We start from the raw sequence: 21,375 nt of genomic DNA, 5'->3' as shown, positions 1-21,375 counted from the left end.
CTGATAATGTGTGCTGAAAATTCTTTAAAGCTTAAAAAAACACTTCAAGGTGTAAATATTTAAATACGTTGATATTTTGAGATAAAGCATACCAAAAAATTATGTATTTATTTATTGGGGATACAACCTTTTTTGCATCCCCATACTCCTGTATCATATTCTGATGAGCTTTTGCTAGAAAACAGTGAAAATCAATTGTATTTGATCGAAATCTAATGACTAATTTTGAAAAATTTATACATGGTTGCATTTGGGTGGCTTTCCAAAAACTCGAACCCTAGTTGAATAATAAAAAAGAAAAATGACCAAAATGTTTTGGATCTTTTTTCCATTTTTTTTTAACTCCACTGATTTGATCAAATACAAAAAGAACATTGATTTTCTTTCCCCTTTTTTTAGCTAAAGCTCGTTAGAATACGATACAGGATTTGGGGTTGCAAAAAAGTTGTATCCCTAAATACGCACACACACTTGATCAGGTAAAAAAAAAATCTACAGCAGAACGTGAAGGGATTCCCACGCGAAGCATCGTGCTACACAACCCTATTCATTTTTGCTGCCTTTGCTGTCGTATTAAATATTTATCAAATAAAAATTCAAATATTCCTTCTGTTCGCTGATTGGCTGGCTGAGGAGTTGAAGGAGTGGGCGGGGCGGAGGAGGCAGTGGAGGAGGGAGCGGGAAGGGGGAGGCATACACCTCATTCACTGCGCATGCGCACAGATTTGAAGGGAATAATTCGCCATATTGAATTCTCTTAGAAATCAGATAGCATTTTTTTTATTATTATTTTATTTATTTTAATCCCCTCTCAGCTTCAGCCATAAATGGGATTTACTACAGTAATGGTCCTATTTCGGATTCATGTCGACATACTTGTGTCTCCGTAACGCCCGGCGGCGTAGCGACGTTTTGAATGGCGCAGGAGCGGGGCTCGGTAAGCCGTAGTTAGGTAGTTGTCGGAGGGGGAGGAGTGTGTGTGTGTGTGTGTGTGTGCGTGCGTGCGCGCGCGCGCGCGGGGGGGGGGTGGGTGGGTGGGAGGGAGGAGGAGGGGGGTTGTTCCAGAGAAAGAAGTTGAATGGATCCGAGGGTCGCCTGGATTCAACCCGAACAGAAAGGACCTGCCAACGCCTTATGGATGCACGTCTGGGAGACCTCTCAGAGAGTTGGGACTCGGATCCACAGCCTGCAGCCGGCGGCGCTGGAGCTTTTAAAAAATGTGGCATCGAGCAGGAGCCATCACGGTATCATGAACGGCTCCGCTAGCATCAACGGCACCGCTGCGGTCTGCTCGCCGCCGGGGGTTACTTTGTCCAACGGTAACCTCCGAAACGCTCCTCCGGCCGCGGCCGAGCCAGGTGAGGAGGAAGAGGAGGAGGGCAGAACCCTGCCCCCCAAAACCGGATCGGGGTCTTCGCACCAATCCGGAACGGACAGCCCCCCTCCCGGCGCCTCGCTAAACAGCACGTCGGGTGGAAGCGGAACATGCAGCATGAATAAAAACGTCGGCGGTGCCAATCTGCTCTTCAGCCTGAGCGACAGCGTGGACAACCTTTACCACCATCATTACCGACAGCTTCAGCCGGCGGCGTTCAACCTGCTACAGACTTGCGCCAAGAGGCATCATCAGGTTGAGGCTCCTGTAGCTGTAAGCCACCCTCACAGCCATCACCCGGGCCGGAGGAAAATTGACAACAAGGCGAGCACTTACGGCATCAACTACGTCCTCTCAAATTGCACTAATGGCAACTACGTGAACGTTTTGACACCGTGGAAGACCAGGAACTACAACCCGGGAGTCCTCGGGTGAGTGTCTGCGGTGTCATTTATTTTGCGTGACGTTTTCACGCAGTTTTATTTATCGTTTTCTCAGCACCGCGGTGTGAGAACACGCCTGCCACCATTGCGGTGCACAGATTGCTCGCGAGTTACCGTTAGTTGTGTAAAGTTAGCAGTTACAGTCTGCCAGAACAAGACCGGATGTCTGGTTTTTAAAAAATAAGAACAACTTGCGTGAAGCGGCTCCGATGCAGTTTATGGCCCGAAATTACATTTATGTAGCATGTAGCACACATAACGCATCTCACCATTTTACTGATAATTCATTTAAACTTTGAACCTATTATTTAGAAAGATTCCCCCGGATATGTGGTACGTTGCGTTTGCTAGCTTGACAGTGGATTTGGTGGATAATGTAGCAGCTGACGAATTTCCCCGTTATTCGCTGCACGCTGCTCTTAGGGCAGCATTTTAAAGTTATTTTCTCACTCATATCGCAGCAAACGCAAGCTTAAAGACATTTTTGTATAACTTAAAATACAAATAACCGCGAATTGAAGAGATGCTAATTTCTGTAGACTGGGTAAAGTAAATAGTTCCAAATTTTAGGGGCCCATAATTCTTTGCGCGCATGTCATAATTCAGGTGTCGTGGTCTGATCAAGGTTATGGTCTGATCTTCCAATTGGTGGGAGGGTTGAAGCAGAGTATACCTCCTTTGCATTTGCATACAGTAAGTCCAGAGTCTTACGTTCCCTAGTGGAACAGTTGATATACTGCACGAAGCCAGTGAGATGGGAGTAAAGCTAATGTGACTCTTTTTTTTTATGATGATGATAATAACATGCAAGAGGAATTGGACAAGTTCTTGTGTTAAGCTTCCCACACACCGCTGAGCTCCTCGGTGCAGCATTGTGTCAGCAAGTCCTGCAGGGTAGAGTGAACTGCTGGGTTTTGATGCCCTCTGCTTTCTGCTCTGAGAAGAAGAAACACAGATTTAAGTAAAATATTAAATCTATTGAGGTGTCATATAAAACAAATAATGAATGACCATACTCGACTCATACAAATATTTTTACCATTGCACTCGTGTATGGGGTTAAAATTGTCTCATTAATATTTGTAAATGCGTGCAGGGTGATTTACAAATAATCATTGATTTTGCAAATGTGTTCAGATATCCACAAATGCAAATTTCATATTTATAACTTGTAAATTGGTCTTTGCAAATAATGTTGTATTTGCAAATATAAAACTCAATTTGTAAAAAAAAAATTACATTTGTAAAACTGGAAATTGTATTTGTTTGAGTTTCAGCATTTTTGGATCACCAATTACACACATTCATCGCTTTCCTCTGCGACGTAATTTTGAGACATTCTTTTCGCGAAATCCACACAGATCCACAAACAAATGTCTACTAATTCACAAATACACACTCACGCACACTGGATATCCACTAGATGGCAGTGTGGTTCCATTCATAGATGTGGCAAGCTGAAACTATATGCTCCTGGATGAGAGAAGACCATCATTTCAGAATAAATCATTTCACATTACCGTAATAGAGGCGTCTGATGGATGTGGTGATATTGTCCGCAAGGTCAATTACTTTTTTAAATTATGATGTGTTATTGTATAAAATGATGATGGGTGTTTTACCAGAGCCACCTAGCTAGCATCAGGCTCTGGTAAAACACCCATCATCATGTCGGTCTTCTCTCATCCGGGAGCATATAGTTTCAGCTTGCCACATCAATGAATGGAACCACACTGCCATCTAGTGGATATACAGTGTGCGTGAGTGTGTATTTGTGAATCAGTAGGCATTTGTTTGTGGATCTGTGTGGATTTCGCAAAAAGAATCTCAAAATTACGTCGCAGAGGAAAGCGATGAATGCGTGTAATTGGTGATCCACAAATGCTGACACTCAATTCACAAATACAATTTCCAGTTTTACGAATGGAATTTTTTTTCTTTTTTTTTTTTTTTACAAATTAGATTTTATATTTGCAAATACAACATTATTTGCAAAGACCAATTTACAAGTTACAAATATGAAATTTGCATTTGTGGATATCTGAACACATTTGCAAATCAGTGATTTATAGATCACCCTGCGTGCATTTACACATATTAATGAGACAATTTTAACACCATACTCGTGAACATTCATTATTTAGATAATGTATAAAAAGCTGTTGTCAGAAGTTTTGACCTGCAGAGTGCAGATCATAAAATACAAGTATAGTTATACGGCATTCACAATCGGAGCAGCAAATATTTGTGAATTTTGAGAATAACATGAACTTTCATTTCTGTCATAGTCCTGCAACAGTAAGTTCCAATGCTGAGCTTACTTAATTAGCCTACTTGAATACTGTGTTCCATAGTTATTGAAGAGTGATGTTTTTAGTTGTGGGCTAAACAATAAAACACAGCATCTGTCAGAGACAGACTGTTGGCGCAGATACAGAATAGCTATTCTGTCCAAATGTTTACACTGCTGTGTTTCCTCCAGGCCTCCAAGAATTGATTCTGATAGTCGCTGTTATGCATTTCACATTATCATGCATTCCTAGAAAACTGAACAGTGTTGTACAGAGGTCCTTTGATTTAAGTCTTTAGATTTGGGTTTCTGCTTTCAAACACACACACACAAAAAAAAACATTTTGGCAATAACAATAAGGTATTGGACTCTCAAGCCTTTGCCAGATGTCGGATATATTTGGCAAGTCAGGACAACTTTATTATTTATTTATTGTGCTGTGGTGTTGTATCGCTGCGATGTCTGATGATTTAACAAGGTTGGTAGTTGAGCCCATACTCTAAATTTGGACTGGCTTTCTTTGAGAGAGAGTTCAGTCCAAGGATAAGGAATCTAACACCATACAGTATGTCTGTGCTGTTGCCTTGCTTCCTTAGCATTAGGACTGTAGTTACATTTATAGTGATAAGAATGCATCACAAAGGTGTGTGTGTGTTGCCTGCTATGATTTAAAAATAAATAATAAAATACTGAAATATTTTGGCAATCATAGTACCCCCCCCCCCCCCCAAGAAAACCTCAGAATTCAAAATGTTAATTTCAGGAACACATTCAACTACTTGGATTACCTTTTGTGATGTTTCTAATTATGTAAACTCTTAACTGCAGAAAAAAATTTGGAATTTTTTAACAAAATGGGAAAAAGTTTTGGGTCAATACATATTTGTGACTAAACTAAGCTAAGCTGATAGTGCCACCAGTCCATCTATCAAAATCGAATTGCAGTGAAGGACTTTAAAATTCAAAGCCTTCCCAGATGTGATGTTGTTGGGATGTGAAGGGTCTATGTTTTAGACCAGAGTAGATTTTGTGCTTTTGTTGGTTTTATATCAGGATGACATCTTAAATTGTGGTTGGGCTCACTTTGATCAAGAGATGGCACACGTTCCATAAATGATGTATACTGCCGTTTTTGCAGAGAAAAGGCAAATAATGTTATAAATGTGAATTACAGGCTGCTCCCGTTTCAAATAATTAAATTAAATGTTTGCATTTGTGATTTTTTTTTTTTTTTTTACCACACTCTTTTGTGTACAGACTGCATGAGGAATTGATGGACTTCTACAACTACATGTGTCCTCGGCCGGAGGAAGCTGCTATGAGAAAGGAGGTGGTGAACAGGATACAGATGATCATCAAGGAATTGTGGCCAACTGCAGATGTAAGATGCACATGTACACACACACAGACCTATTTATTTTGGATCTTAAAGTAGCTGTTAATGTCTAATTTTTAGCTTGTGAAGAACTACTGAATACTTTGGCCTAAGATTGAAATTTTAAAATTTTGTCACATTTTCGTTTTTTTTTTTTTGTCTCTAAGCACTTTTAAATAATATAAAGCATATAAAAATTAAAGATATTAATGGTCTGTTAGGTAACAATGCCATTATTCAAAACAATTTATCTTGACCTCCATTCTTTTTATGTAAATATATATCTATTTATGTAAATATATCCTTACCTCAGTGACTTGAGGTAGGGTTGCTATATTGCTCCCAGCCTGCTTCACTTGCAGAGCACACTGGACTGTCAGGTAACATGACCTTGTCTCTGATTTGTAATGGTTCTCTCTTAATTTTTAACCTGTCTATCATGTCTGTCTATCATGTCTGTCTATGACTCTGCTTTTGCCTTCGGTTATGTCCCCAGTGGGGTATTTTATTTTCCAGTCATTATATGCCGGATTTAGTTGTATTGTTAACATGCTGCAATTTGCAACCTGTGAAGAGGAAGCTGGAAATAAGGACTTGCCGCCACCAGTAAGACTGTTATAAGCAACATGTGTTTCTTGGCTAATTTATCCAGGAATGCTTATAGTTTGCAGATGGTTTTCAGAAAAGTTGACTTCTTGACAATAGAGGAATTTATCAAAATCTTAAGTTAAACTTAATTGATAGGTCTTTCAAGAATGGTACGTAAGATTTGTAACTGTCAGTTATTTTATTATCGTGTCAAATGGGTTGCTGCGTGACCTTCACCCACTTGCCTCAATTCAGATAACTTAGTGCACATAAACAATGTCAAATGTGTATGTGTTGCCTTTAATTCTGATGTGTGCCATTATTACGGTAAACAAGTAATAATTGTGGACTCATTGCTGTCTGAGGTAACTGGAGTGTAAACGTAATTTCTCCATTGTGAGATTAATAAAGTATATATCCATCTAAAATGAAGATGCTACAATTTTCTTTAAGAGTGACAAGAATGGACAGGATTAGAAATGACAATTATAGAGGATCAGCACAGATGGTGGGTTTTGGAAACAAAGTCAGACAGATGAGATTAATGATGATTCGGGCATGTACAGAGTAAGGTTGGGCGCCGAGTCACAGGTCCAATATGACAGCACAGCAGCAGTTACTCCTCAGTCTATCTACTTGACCAAATCAAAACCCAGATTTCCTCAGTTCTGTACCCTCTATAGTGCCTGAACTCTAACATAAGCACTGGAAATGCAAACCACTTAAATAACTGAACCCAATGTGAACATCACAGGTGCTACAGGAGTGGCTAAAGTAAACTGGGTAAAGCGCATGCTTGAAAATGAGCTTCATAGTAAAAGCACTGCCAGTGTCGCCACAAAGACTTTTACTATGAAAGTTACAGTGCCATTGTTCCACGTAAATGTTTGTAATTTGACGCCGACATTTACTACAATCTATTTATTGAAAAATGAGCAAGAGTGAATGACTGAGGTAAACAGAAATTTTCTACAATTTGGATCATGATTCAGTAAGTATTGAACCTGTATTGAAAGGCTCGTTAAAAGTCTGCTAACGAGTCTTTCATTGGATTCAGGTGTGTTGAAGCAGGGAGACAACTAAGAGTGTCACGAAGGTGGCTCTTCAGGACCGAACTTGGCCACCCCTGCTTTGGGATCTAATTACCTATTGAATGTAAAATTTGTAATTGGGTTTGGTTTTATTTATTATCTGAGGTTGTTTCCTTTTTTTTTTTTTTTTTTTTTTTCTATTTGTATATTTGAGATGGTACTATATTTGTGAAACTGACTCAAATTTGCCTCAACAGTTTAAAAAAACCTGTTACTTAATGTAGTAAAGTAAACCTTCATGTTGTAATTTTTAAACCACTTTTAAAAATATCCATTGAGCATGGGTATTGCGAAAAGAACACAATACCCAATCCTAGTGCAGAAGGCTGCAGTTGGTGCTTTTGCTTCCAAAGCAGAAGGTTCCTGGTTCAAGACCACCCATGCCTATTCTCCATGGAATGTGGAGTTGCATCAGGAAGGACATCTGGTGCAAAACCTGTGCCAAAACAGCACGCGGATCCATACTGGGTATGAAGTTAGTTTAATGCTGTTTGAAAAGTTTCTGTGGACCTTCTGAGCCTTGTTCTGTCCCTCCACTAAGAACATGGTATGCAGTACATAGTGTCATTGTGCATCCATTTTAACACTTTTCAATGTTATGTTTCCAGGTCCAGATATTTGGCAGCTTCAGCACAGGATTGTACCTTCCAACAAGGTAAGCCTTACTGTTTAGGATTCAAGAAAGCTCAAACTCTTGGTATGCATTTTACACGTTTCCTGTTTTCCATTATATGTGTGTGTGTTGTGACTTTTCTTTGATGACAGTGACATTGACCTGGTGGTGTTTGGAAAGTGGGAGCGTCCCCCTTTGCAAGAACTAGAACAAGCGCTTCGTAAACATAACGTAGCCGAACCTTTCTCCATCAAAGTGCTCGACAAGGCCACAGTGAGTATTTGAAACTGCGACATGAAGCCATTCAAGTCAACCTATATCATTCGTCTGTAATGCTTCCCTCAGTTGTACTCAGAACTCTATAAAACATGAGCTCCGACACAGAAAATTGCAATGGAACGACCATTCAAGTCGGACACTCGGGCAGTATTCGTGCAAACCGAGGTTACCGACGTCACAGTGACCTGGAAACAGACTTACAGTGGGGCCAAAAAGTATTTAGTCAGCCCCTGATTGTGCAAGTTGTCCTACTTAGAAAGATGAGAGAGGTCAAAGAATTTATTTGTAAATTAAGGTGGAAAATAAGTATTTGGTCACCCACAAACAAGCAAGATTTCTGGCTCTCACAGACCTGTAACTTCTTCTTTAAAAAGCTTTTCTGTCCTCCACCTGTTACCTGTATTAATGGCACCTGTTTGAGCTCGTTATCTGTATAAAAGACACCTATCCACAGCCTCAAGCAGTCAGACTCCAAACTCAACCATGGCCAAGACCAAAGAGTTGTTGAAGGACACCAGGAAGAAAATTGAAGATGTGCACCAGGCTGGGAAGAGGGAATCTACAATAGTCAAGCAGGTTGGTGTGAATAAATCAACTGTGGGAGGAATTGCAAGAAAACGGAAGACATACAACACCATTGATAATCTCCCTCGATCTGGGGCTCCACACAAGATGTCATCCTGTGGGGTCAAAATGATCATGAAAACTGTGAACAAAAATTCCAGAACTAAATGGAGGGACCTGATGAATGACCTGCAGAGAGCTGGGACCAAAGTAACAAAGGCTACACACTACGCAGAGAGGGACTCAAATCCTGCAGTGCCAGGTGTGTCCCCCTGCTTAAGATAGTACGTGTCCAGGCCCATCTGAAGTTTGCCAGAGAGCATATGGATGATCCAGAAGAGGATTGGGAGAATATCAGGTGGTCAGATGAAACCAAAATAGAACTTTTTGGTAAAAATTCAACTCGTTGTATTTCAAGGAATAAGAATGCTGAGTTGCATCCCAAGAACACTATACCTACTGTGAAGCATGGGGTGGAAACATCATGCTTTGGAGCTGTTTTACTGCAAAGGGGACAGGACGACTGATAGGTAAATGGACTGCATTTATATAGCGCTTTTCCATCTGCACCAGACGCTCAAAGCGCTTTACAGTCATACCTCACATTCACCCCGATGTCAGGGTGCTGCCATACAAGGCGCTCACTACACACCGGGAGCAATAGGGGATTAAAGGCCTTGCCCAAGGGCCCTTAGTGATTTTCCAGTCAGATGGGGATTTGAACCCATGATCTTCTGGACTCAAGCCCAACACCTTAACCACTAGACCATCACCTGATAGGGAAGAATGAACGGGGCCATGTATAGTGAGATTTTAAGCCAAAACCTCCTTCCTTCAGTGAGAGCATTGAAGATGCAACATGGCTGGGTCTTCCAGCATGACAATGATCCCAAACACACTGCTTGGGCAATGAAGGAGTGGCTCCTTAAAAAACATTTCAAGGTCCTGGAGTGGCCGAGCCAGTCTCCAGACTGCAACCCCATAGAAAACTTGTTGAGGGAGTTGAAAGTCCGTGTTGCCCAGCGACAGCCCCAAAACATTACTGCTCTAGAGGAGATCTGCATGGAGGAATGGACCAAAATACCAGCTACAGTGTGTGCAAACCTGGTGAAGACTTACAGGAAACGTTTGACCTCTGTCATTGCCAACAAAGATTATGTTGCAAAGTATTGAGTTGAATTTTTGTTATTGACCAAATACTTATTTTCCACCATAATTTACAAATAAATTCTTTAAAAATCCTACAGTGTGATTTCCTGGATTTTTTTTTTTTTTTTTTCCTCATTTTGTCTCTCACAGTTGAAGTGTACCTATGTTGAAAATTACAGACCTCTCTCATCTTTCTAAGTAGGAGAATTGCACAATCAGGGACTGACTAAATACTTTTTTGCCCCATTGTATATTTTCATTAATATTTACTTGCATATAGTGTTTGGTGGGTTTTAGTAAGTAAGTAAAGTTTATTTGTACAGAACATGTCAAGATAAAATCACAAAGTGCTTTGCAGGAATTTAAGAACACAGAAATAAAAATACAGAAACTAAAAGCAGCAGTAACATAAAACTAGTTAAAAGCAAGCCTGTAGAAATAGGTCTTGAGCTTCTCCTTAAAAGTTCCAACAGAGTCCATGGAACATAGGTGTAGTGGCAGTGCATTCCACAGTTTGGGTGCCACAACCTCAAATGCAGTCTCCTTTGGTCTTCAGCCTTGACCTTGGTACAACCAACAGGTTCTGCTCCAAGGACCTTAGACCTGCTTGTCATATATCGGTTTTGTGCAATAAATGTATCCTGACTTCGGTTATGGACCTTGGTGTTACTGTCAGTACAGCTGTGGGTCACAAACGTGTGATAATACACCCCTCCTAAGATGGAGAATAAAAACGTCAGAATGGAGCTCAATGTCCTTTTCCTATGCAAATTCACTGGAATGCATTTAGATCAGACATCGAAAATACCAACTCAGAATTAATGGGTTCCGACGTGCAGTCGAATTCAACATAGATTGCATATTTCCTTCCAGTTGGGCATAAAAATCAAGTTGTACAGGGACACCCCCCGCCTCATTCAAAACCAGCAATATTGGCTTTTATAGCCATCAGACCTAGGCTTTGGAAATTAAATGCATATATTTTAATGAGAGAAAAGATACATTTTTAGTGAGTTTGTGATTGCTTTTGCTGTACCCAGGGTGGTACCTAGGATGTGAGTTAGGGATGTCATTAGACCTGTAAAATTTTTGGAAAAAGAAGAAAAAGTGCTATCTCTCATGGGAGATTTTATGAATCTGTTGTTGTTCGTTTTTTCTTTTCTTTTTTTTTTTTTTGCCCCTTTAAAAACAGAAATGTCCAAATTCTTCCATTTGGCTACAAATTAATTTGAATGGAGGACACAGACCAAAAATATTATGTGAATTGTATGGAGTTTAATTTAAATGCATTATGTTTTATAGCAAATTAACATTTTAAATCTACAATGAGGTTTCAGTGTAATAAAATCACTTCTATTTAATTTGCTTAACAGTAATTTATTAATTCCAGAAAACAAAGGAAACGGGGGCCACATGTGGCTTGCGGGATGCACATTGGGCAGCCCTGCACCCACACTCATGCAGCCACAGAAAAGGTGAAAAAGAGAGCTATAGTAATGCCAGAAAAAGGGTGGCAAGTTGCATGTGATCAGGCATGAGGAACGTCAGCGGCCCAGCTAACGATCTGAGCTTTTTATTTTTGCTCGGCTGCAAATTGGCATTGTGTCGACTGACTTTGTGAGAAGGTTGCTCACCGTTACAGTTTTACATTGTCTCTGGAGAGAGGAGCATGCATGCCATAACAAGAAAAAAAAAAAAACGTCCAGCCCTGTTAGTGTAGCATATCTCTCTCTGAGAGAGAGTGCCGTACTGCACATTGTAACTGAAAGCAAATTGCCTGTTTCACGTGTGTCGAAATTAATCTGAGTTTCTTGATATTTTATGTTAAAAATCAAGGTCCTCCATCTGTGCTGTTATGGTGTTGTAGTTCCGCTCAGTCATAAATTAAACTTGTGTTTGTTCCAACGTGCAGCAGAGAGATTGCAGGGATCATAAAGCATCGGCGAGAGGTCAAACCTGCATGAAGCAGCACAGAAGTAAAAAGTAAAAGCTGGTTATTTTATTTGACCACCCACCCCCGCAACACTAAACAGTTTACTGGAATCCCACCACCACCAGCTGGCCTCTGCTCTCCTGCCTGCTGTTTTTACAGCTCTGTCTTTCTCACAGAGCAGTACCCTCCCTCCCCCCAGTCATCATGAAGCCAAGCTTTGTCTTCACAGCAGATCAGGTGAAGACACAAGTTGGGCAAAGCAGCAGGTCCTGATGGACTTAACCCAAGTGTATTAGTTTGGAAAGGCACAGAGAGACTCAGACCAGACAGTTTATGGACATAATTAAGTCAAAGCCTCACTGTACAGCGGAGAGCACCTGTCATCTTCTCCTTCATCAGTTCCACTGATCTGTTCTTTCAGTGGCCCATTCTCACCATTTCTGGGTTCATCATTACCTTACCACCCAGGACCACCCTGTCTTTCCAGCAGGTCCTCATTTCCTCATGGCTCAGCTATGGCTGATTGCTTTCTTTTGGGTAGGGCCAGGTTGTTTGGTATTCAGCATCTAGCTCATACACTTGATAAATGAAAGTTTTTGTAGCTATTGATAGACAAGAGTTATTGATAGACAAGTGCTATAACAGCAAACAGACCTTTGGATGAGCCGTTTCACTAAGTAAAGGTGCACTGACACTAGCTGCACGCACGTCGTCGTGGTGATCCCAGCTGATGCCGTGCTTTGTTCCACCGCCTGCCACGTGCTCTGTGCTGGATACTGCGTATATAAAATAATTATTTCGTAGTGGATTAATCGTTTTCTCTGCAAGTTGTCTGTTGAAAATGGCTCTAATTGCTTCCTGAATCACAGAGGACCGACCACTCCAGCAGCGCCGTTCGCATGCACGCTGAATGACCTGGAGAAAGCATTTGCAACCTTCTAAAAAGATAGTTATTTGTCATGTTTACATTGTCATGATTTGGTAAAACAGCTGCATGTTCTTTACTTCTTGTCTGCAGCTGTGAAAGTATGTTTATGAGAGATTTAACATCTCATTAAAATCATTCAGGTGCACTCTGATGTGATCCACTGATGCAACCACTCGCTCTGTTCACTTCTTTACTCCACTTGACGAGCTGCACATCGTGTTGGCGAGCTGATAGTGCCACATAATGCGACATTTATGCGTGAAGGATTTTTCTGAACATTCTGAAATTCTCTTCGCGCAATTGCACACACCGGCGCCCCTCTCATGTTCAGTTTGCACCCGTTAAAGATGAGTTTACTCTCCTGCACGACGCAGGTTGTGCAAGTGCGTGAATCAGTATCAGTGCACCTTAAGCCCGATGGTTCGTGCAAATCCTTTTTTTTTTCTTTGGTTTCTAGCACCTAGTGAAAGACTCCTTCAGCAGTGTTGCCACAATTTTGAAAAAGTAATCCAATTACTGATTACTCCTTGAAAAGTAACTTAGTTACTTTATTGATTACTCACTTTCAAAACTAACTAAGTTAGATTACTATTTACTTTATTAGTTACTTTCAGCAGCTGCTGACAACACCCCCCTGCCACCTAAACATGAAAATGACAGCCAGTTTTGCTGGTACTCACTTTATAGTCACCCTTTCTTGACTTCAAATAACATAAATACTTGTTTTATAAGAAATAAAATAAAGACATCTTTCTTGACCTCATATTTAACTGTTGACGGCACTGTAATGGTAAAAATTGCAATTTCTAACCTACATTGTTTATAAATGTAACTATTAATTCATTCAAACATTTTTCTATCATTTAAATTCTCTAAATGTTTTAGTTGTTGAAATTATCAGTATAAGTAGTAGTAAAAAAAGACGGGGCTGTGGGGGGGCCACGCCCCTACCCCGTTCCACAGCCCCTTTCCTTCTTGATTCTCCCCTGCTTTGGCGCTTGAGCGGGACGAATGGATAACATTTATTTATCCAGAAAACATGACCAGATTGTCAGGTAACAAATTTTTATCGGTGTTTTTTACGTCATGTCATCCTTAGATAGTTTAGGTGCATTTGGGTGGGGGAAAAAAAAGCGTTAGTGGTTAACGCGTCGCGGATCAGCTGTTTTTAGCGAGGACACAGAGTGGCTCAGTTTTAAATAAAGGGAAAAAATAGTGTTAAAATGTCTTTGTAAAGCTCAGTGAAGATGTGCTGTCATCACCGTGCTTTGAGAGGCGACTGTTTTTTCAGTGAGGAGAGGCTGCTGAAAACCACGGATGAAAAGCTTGCACCTTGCTGAAAATGGGCAGCTCAGTCGAACCCTGACCTCCCCCCTGCCCATGGGCCAACATTAATGCAGCGATTGACCCACAATGCAAAAAATAACACACAGTGACTTGGAGAAGTAACTTTAATCTGATTGCTGATTTGGTAAGATTAACGCGTTACTCGATTACTTGTTACTGAAAAAAGCAGTCAGATTAGATCACTGTCTTCTGGTTATGACTTTACTGTAATCACTCTACTGGTGGTTGGCTGTCACTGCGGTATTGTATCACTTCCTGTTCCGGAGCACAGCGGTGTTTTGCTGTATCTGTTAGCTGTTTAATCTGCGCAGTTAGATTGATCTAGTTAACTAGATAACGATTTGTTTCACAGTGTAATCTTCACGTCCCTTAACTAAAGCACTCCCTCTGCTGAATCACCTCTAAATTATTTACACATTATTTACTTTGTGTGTTTTTAGGAATCCGCTAGCTTAGCGCAGCTACTAGCTCTTAGCCGGTTTAGCATGGCGGCTTCTCCTGTCTCTCCCGCACTTTTCTGCTCTGAGTGTGAAATGTTTAGTTATTCCTCGGCCACCTTTAGCAGTAATGGTACTTGTAATAAGTGTAGCTTATTCGTAGCTTTGGAGGCCAGGCTGGGCGAATTGGAGACTCGGCTCCGCACCGTGGAAAATTCTACAGCTAGCCAGGCCCCTGTAGTCGGTGCGGACCAAGGTAGCTTAGCCGCCGTTAGTTTCCCTCTGGCAGATCCCGAGCAGCCGGGAAAGCAGGCCGACTGGGTGACTGTGAGGAGGAAGCGTAGCCCTAAACAGAAGCCCCGTGTACACCACCAACCCGTTCACATTTCTAACCGTTTTTCCCCACTCAGCGACACACCCGCCGAGGAACAAACTCTGGTTATTGGCGACTCTGTTTTGAGAAATGTGAAGTTAGCGCCACCAGCAACCATAGTCAATTGTCTTCCGGGGGCCAAAGCAGGCGACATTGAAGGAAATTTGAAACTGCTGGCTAAGGCTAAGCATAAATTTGGTAAGATTGTAATTCACGTCGACAGTAATGACACCCGGTTACGCCAATTGGAGGTCACTAAAATTAACATTGAATCGGTGTGTAACTTTGCAAAAACAATGTCGGACTCTGTAGTTTTCTCTGGGCCCCTCCCCAATCGGACCAGGAGTGACATGTTTAGCCGCATGTTCTCCTTGAATTGCTGGCTGTCTGAGTGGTGTCCAAAAAATGAGGTGGGCTTCATAGATAATTGGCAAAGCTTCTGGGGAAAACCTGGTCTTGTTAGGAGAGACGGCATCCATCCCACTTTGGATGGAGCAGCTCTCATTTCTAGAAATCTGGCCAATTTTCTTAAATCCTCCAAACCGTGACTATCCAGGGTTGGGACCAGGAAGCAGAGTTGTAGTCTTACACACCTCTCTGCAGCTTCTCTCCCCCTGCCATCCCATCATTACCCCATCCCCGTAGAGACGGTGCCTGCTCCCAGACCACCAGTAACCAGCAAAAATCTATTTAAGCATAAAAATTCAAAAAGAAAAAATAATATAGCACCTTCAACTGCACCACAGACTAAAACAGTTAAATGTGGTCTATTAAACATTAGGTCTCTCTCTTCTAAGTCCCTGTTAGTAAATGATATAATAATTGATCAACATATTGATTTATTCTGCCTTACAGAAACCTGGTTACAGCAGGATGAATATGTTAGTTTAAATAAGTCAACACCCCCGAGTCACACTAACTGCCAGAACGCTCGTAGCATGGGCCGAGGTGGAGGATTAGCAGCAATCTTCCATTCCAGCTTATTAATTAATCAAAAACCCAGACAGAGCTTTAATTCATTTGAAAGCTTGACTCTTAGTCTTGTCCATCCAAATTGGAAGTCCCAAAAAACAGTTTTATTTATTATCTATCATCCACCTGGTCGTTACTGTGAGTTTCTCTGTGAATTTTCAGACCTTTTGTCTGACTTAGTGCTTAGCTCAGATAAGATAATTATAGTGGGCGATTTTAACATCCACACAGATGCTGAGAATGACAGCCTCAACACAGCATTTAATCTATTATTAGACTCAGTTGGCTTTGCTCAAAATGTAAATGAGTCCACCCACCACTTTAATCATATCTTAGATCTTGTTCTGACTTATGGTATGGAAATTGAAGCCTTAACAGTATTCCCTGAAAACCCCCTTCTGTCTGATCATTTCTTAATAACATTTACATTTACTCTGATGGAGTACCCAGCAGTGGGGAATAAGTTTCATTACACTAGAAGTCTTTCAGAAAGCGCTGTAACTAGGTTTAAGGATATGATTCCTTCTTTATGTTCTCTAATGCCATATACCAACACCGTGCAGAGTAGCTACCTACACTCTGTAAGTGAGATAGAGTATCTCGTCAATAGTTTTACATCCTCATTGAAGACAACTTTGGATGCTTAGCTCCTCTGAAAAAGAGAGCTTTAAATCAGAAGTGCCTGACTCCGTGGTATAACTCACAAACTCGCAGCTTAAAGCAGATAACCCATAAGTTGGAGAGGAAATGGCGTCTCACTAATTTAGAAGATCTTCACTTAGCCTGGAAAAAGAGTCTGTTGCTCTATAAAAAAAGCCCTCCGTAAAGCTAGGACATCTTACTACTCATCACTAATTGAAGAAAATAAGAACAACCCCAGGTTTCTTTTCAGCACTGTAACCAGGCTGACAGAGTCAGAGCTCTATTGAGCCGAGTATTCCTTTAACTTTAACTAGTAATGACTTCATGACTTTCTTTGCTAATAAAATTTTAACTATTAGAGAAAAAATTACTCATAACCATCCCAAAGACGTATCGTTATCTTTGGCTGCTTTCAGTGATGCCGGTATTTGGTTAGACTCTTTCTCTCCGATTGTTCTGTCTGAGTTATTTTCATTAGTTGCTTCATCCAAACCATCAACATGTCTATTAGACCCCATTCCTACCAGGCTGCTCAAGGAAGCCCTACCATTATTTAATGCTTCGATCTTAAATATGATCAATCTATCTTTATTAGTTGGCTATGTACCACAGGCTTTTAAGGTGGCAGTAATTAAACCATTACTTAAAAAGCCATCACTTGACCCAGCTATCTTAGCTAATTATAGGCCAATCTCCAACCTTCCTTTTCTCTCAAAAATTCTTAAAAGGGTAGTTGTAAAACAGCTAACTGATCATCTGCAGAGGAATGGTCTATTTGAAGAGTTTCAGTCAGGTTTTAGAATTCATCATAGTACAGAAACAGCATTAGTGAAGGTTACAAATGATCTTCTTATGGCCTCAGACAGTGGACTCATCTCTGTGCTTGTTCTGTTAGACCTCAGTGCTGCTTTTGATACTGTTGACCATAAAATTTTATTACAGAGATTAGAGCATGCCATAGGTATTAAAGGCACTGCGCTGCAGTGGTTTGAATCATATGTATCTAATAGATTACAATTTGTTCATGTAAATGGGGAATCTTCTTCACAGACTAAGGTTAATTATGGTGTTCCACAAGGTTCTGTGCTAGGACCAATTTTATTCAGTTTATACATGCTTCCCTTAGGCAGTATTATTAGACGGCATTGCTTAAATTTTCATTGTTACGCAGATGATACCCAGCTTTATCTATCCATGAAGCCAGAGGGCACACACCAATTAGCTAAACTGCAGGATTGTCTTACAGACATAAAGACATGGATGACCTCTAATTTCCTGCTTTTAAACTCAGATAATACTGAAGTTATTGTACTTGGCCCCACAAATCTTAGAAACATGGTGTCTAACCAGATCCTTACGCTGGATGGCATTACCCCGACCTCTTTCATTCATTATTATCAGGTTGTCCTAAAAGTTCCCTGAAAAGCCTTCAGTTAATTCAAAATGCTGCAGCTAGAGTACTGACGGGGACTAGAAGGAGAGAGCATATCTCACCCATATTGGCCTCTCTTCATTGGCTTCGTGTTAATTCTAGAATAGAATTTAAAATTCTTCTTCTTACTTATAAGGTTTTGAATAATCAGGTCCCATCTTATCTTAGGGACCTCATAGTACCATATCACCCCAATAGAGTGCTTTGCTCTCAGGCTGCAGGCTTACTTGTAGTTCCTAGGGTTTGTAAGAGTAGAATGGGAGGCAGAGCCTTCAGCTTTCAGGCTCCTCTCCTGTGGAACCAGCTCCCAATTCGGATCAGGGAGACAGACACCCTCTCTACTTTTAAGATTAGGCTTAAAACTTTCCTTTTTGCTAAAGCTTATATTTAGGCCTGGATCAGGTGACCCTGAACCATCCCTTAGTTATGCTGCTATAGACTTAGGCTGCTGGGGGGTTCCCATGATGCACTGAGTGTTTCTTTCTCTTTTTGCTCTGTATGCACCACTCTGCATTTAATCATTAGTGATTGATCTCTGCTCCCCTCCACAGCATGTCTTTTTCCTGGTTCTCTCCCTCAGCCCCAACCAGTCCCAGCAGAAGACGGCCCCTCCCTGAGCCTGGTTCTGCTGGAGGTTTCTTCCTGTTAAAAGGGAGCTTTTCCTTCCCACTGTCGCCAAGTGCTTGCTCACAGGGGGTCGTTTTGACCGTTGGGGTTTTTCCGTAATTATTGTATGGCCTTGCCTTACAATATAAAGCGCCTTGGGGCAACTGTTTGTTGTGATTTGGCGCTATATAAATAAAATTGATTGATTGATTGAAAAAAGCGGTCAGATTAGATCACTGTCTTCTGGTTATGACTTTACTGTAATATATGCAAAAAATACAACATGTCACATTCTCTCCTTTTAGGTGCCAATCATCAAACTCACAGATCAGGAGACTGAGGTGAAGGTGGACATCAGTTTTAATGTGGAGACTGGAGTCAAAGCAGCAAGTTTTATTAAAGACTATGTTAAGGTGAGATCCACCTGCTGCCATGAAGGCATCAAATCAAAGACAGTTTACAAGTAACTTCAGTTGAATTCCTGGATTCTTTATTTATCTGTTTGCGCAGGAGGGTTTGTGTATTATATCCTTTATGTCCATTCCCATCAATGCTTTGTGACTCTTTCAGAAAACAGGAAAAAAAAAAAGTCAGATTTATTCAAATATTGCAGCTCCATGAGTGACATAATGACTTCACTGGTCTGACTCTAGATCACTGGAAATTCCTTTTTAAATAGTAATTGCAGTTTTGGGTTCATTTGTCTTATTTCAAAAATGAAGCTGGAACAGTTTGAACCAACTCTGTATAATATCCACAAAATGTGAGTGCAAAGTCTGGGCTGTTGCCTAATCTAGTCTTCAGAGGTGGATTTCACCCCATACCTCTGACAGAATTCCTTCTGAAGGTGGAGTTTTGCTTGCTTTAGTCACAGTCGTCGAAGCTAATGCAGTGAAGGAATTCCAGAAGCTGATGATCCAGAAAGCACCAAAAGTTAAGGGTTATCAGTTATGTCATCAGTTGTTTTTCATAATGGAAAAAAAAAATATAAATATATATATATATATATGTGTGTGTATACACTCAACAAAAATACAAACGCAACACTTTTGGTTTTGCTCCCATTTTGTATGAGATGAACTCAAAGCTCTAAAACGTTTTCCACATACACAATATCACCATTTCCCTCAAATATTGTTCACAAACCAGTCTAAATCCGTTATAGTGAGCACTTCTCCTTTGCTGAGATAATCCATCCCACCTCACAGGTGTGCCATATCAAGATGCTGATTAGACACCATGATTAGTGCACAGGTGTGCCTTAGACTGTCCACAATAAAAGGCCACTCTGAAAGGTGCAGTTTTGTTTTATTGGGGGGGGATACCAGTCAGTATCTGGTGTCACCACCATTTGCCTCATGCAGTGCAACACATCTCCTTCGCATAGAGTTGATCAGGTTGTCAGTTGTGGCCTGTGGAATGTTGGTCCACTCCTCTTCAATGGCTGTGCGAAGTTGCTGGATATTGACAGGAACTGGTACACGCTGTCGTATATGCCGGTCCAGAGCATCCCAAACATGCTCAATGGGTGACATGTCCGGTGAGTATGCCGGCCATGCAAGAACTGGAACATTTTCAGCTTCCAAGAATTGTGTACAGATCTTTGCAACATGGGGCCGTGCATTATCCTGCTGCAACATGAGGTGGTGATCTTGGATTGGCACAACAATGGGCCTCAGGATCTCGTCACGGTATCTCTGTGCATTTAAAATGCACCTGTGTTCTTCGTCCATAACAGATGCCTGCCCATACCATAACCCCACCGCCACCATGGGCCACTCGATCCACAGCATTGACATCAGAAAACCGCTCACCCACACGACGCCACACACGCTGTCTGCCATCTGCCCTGAACAGTGTGAACCGGGATTCATCCGTGAAGAGAACACCTCTCCAACGTGCCAAACGCCAGCGAATGTGAGCATTTGCCCACTCAAGTCGGTTACGACAACGAACTGGAGTCAGGTCGAGACCCCGATGAGGACGACGAGCATGCAGATGAGCTTCCCTGAGACGGTTTCTGACAGTTTGTGCAGAAATTCTTTGGTTATGCAAACCGATTGTTTCAGCAACTGTCCGAGTGGCTGGTCTCAGACGATCTTGGAGGTGAACATGCTGGATGTGGAGGTCCTGGGCTGGTGTGGTTACACGTGGTCTGCAGTTGTGAGGCTGGTTGGATGTACTGCCATATTCTCTGAAACGCCTTTGGAGACGACTTATGGTAGAGAAATGAACATTCAATACACGAGCAACAGCTCTGGTTGACATTCCTGCTGTCAGCATGCCAATTGCACGCTCCCTCAAATCTTGCGACATCTGTGGCATTGTGCTGTGTGATAAAACTGCACCTTTCAGAGTGGCCTTTTATTGTGGACAGTCTAAGGCACACCTGTGCACTAATCATGGTGTCTAATCAGCATCTGGACAGTTGGACTCATCAGGCCCCTGCAGCTGCATTTTAGTGTTCAAGGCACAGAACACAATAATAATAATAAACAATTAAAATTAAACCTAGTCCTGTTATGGGGTCTTCCTTGTAGTGCAGCATGTTTGGCTATGGAGCATTGAATTACATTATACAGTCAAGGAAAGCTTTCAGAACATCTTTACAAAAAGTGTCAAGCATACCCGGTGCCGCACCACAGGACTATCCTGAGCTCAGTTCAATATAAATTTATTCAGACAGGTTAAAAATAAAACAAACACAAAGATAAGTGAAATTTGCATTCGGGTAACAAATTGAACAGGGTTCTGCAGCACAGGTAACATTCTGATTATCATGTTCGAAAGGGTGTAGAATGAAGTCTGACTTACTTAGTCCTACCCTGTTTTTATACCTTATGAATCAGTGATCCAGTAAACATTTCAATCTTGTTTATGTGGTGTGGAGTGTAATCATGAGGGAACGTTTGCTGCGACATTTTGGCTATGGGGCAC

At 41.3% G+C, this 21,375-nt stretch overlaps 1 protein-coding gene across 1 annotated transcript in view; it reads left to right on the top strand.

Annotated features, from left to right (window-relative positions):
* Positions 1-1,038: 1,038 nt before the first annotated feature.
* tent4a (terminal nucleotidyltransferase 4A) overlaps positions 1,039-21,375 on the top strand; it is a 44,628-nt gene continuing 24,291 nt past the window's right edge. Inside the window, exons 1-5 of the mRNA XM_034161099.1 lie at positions 1,039-1,806; positions 5,367-5,490; positions 7,772-7,818; positions 7,929-8,049; positions 18,744-18,851. Of these exons, the coding sequence (XP_034016990.1) occupies positions 1,079-1,806; positions 5,367-5,490; positions 7,772-7,818; positions 7,929-8,049; positions 18,744-18,851 (1,128 nt within the window). The 5' untranslated portion in view covers positions 1,039-1,078. The remainder of the gene's footprint in view (positions 1,807-5,366; positions 5,491-7,771; positions 7,819-7,928; positions 8,050-18,743; positions 18,852-21,375) is intronic.

The sequence above is a fragment of the Thalassophryne amazonica genome, chromosome 20 (assembly GCF_902500255.1).
Source record: "Thalassophryne amazonica chromosome 20, fThaAma1.1, whole genome shotgun sequence".
In the NCBI taxonomy this organism is placed as follows: domain Eukaryota; kingdom Metazoa; phylum Chordata; class Actinopteri; order Batrachoidiformes; family Batrachoididae; genus Thalassophryne; species Thalassophryne amazonica.
Note: the sequence above shows the minus strand (reverse complement) of the source record. Positions and strands in the feature narration are given on the sequence as shown.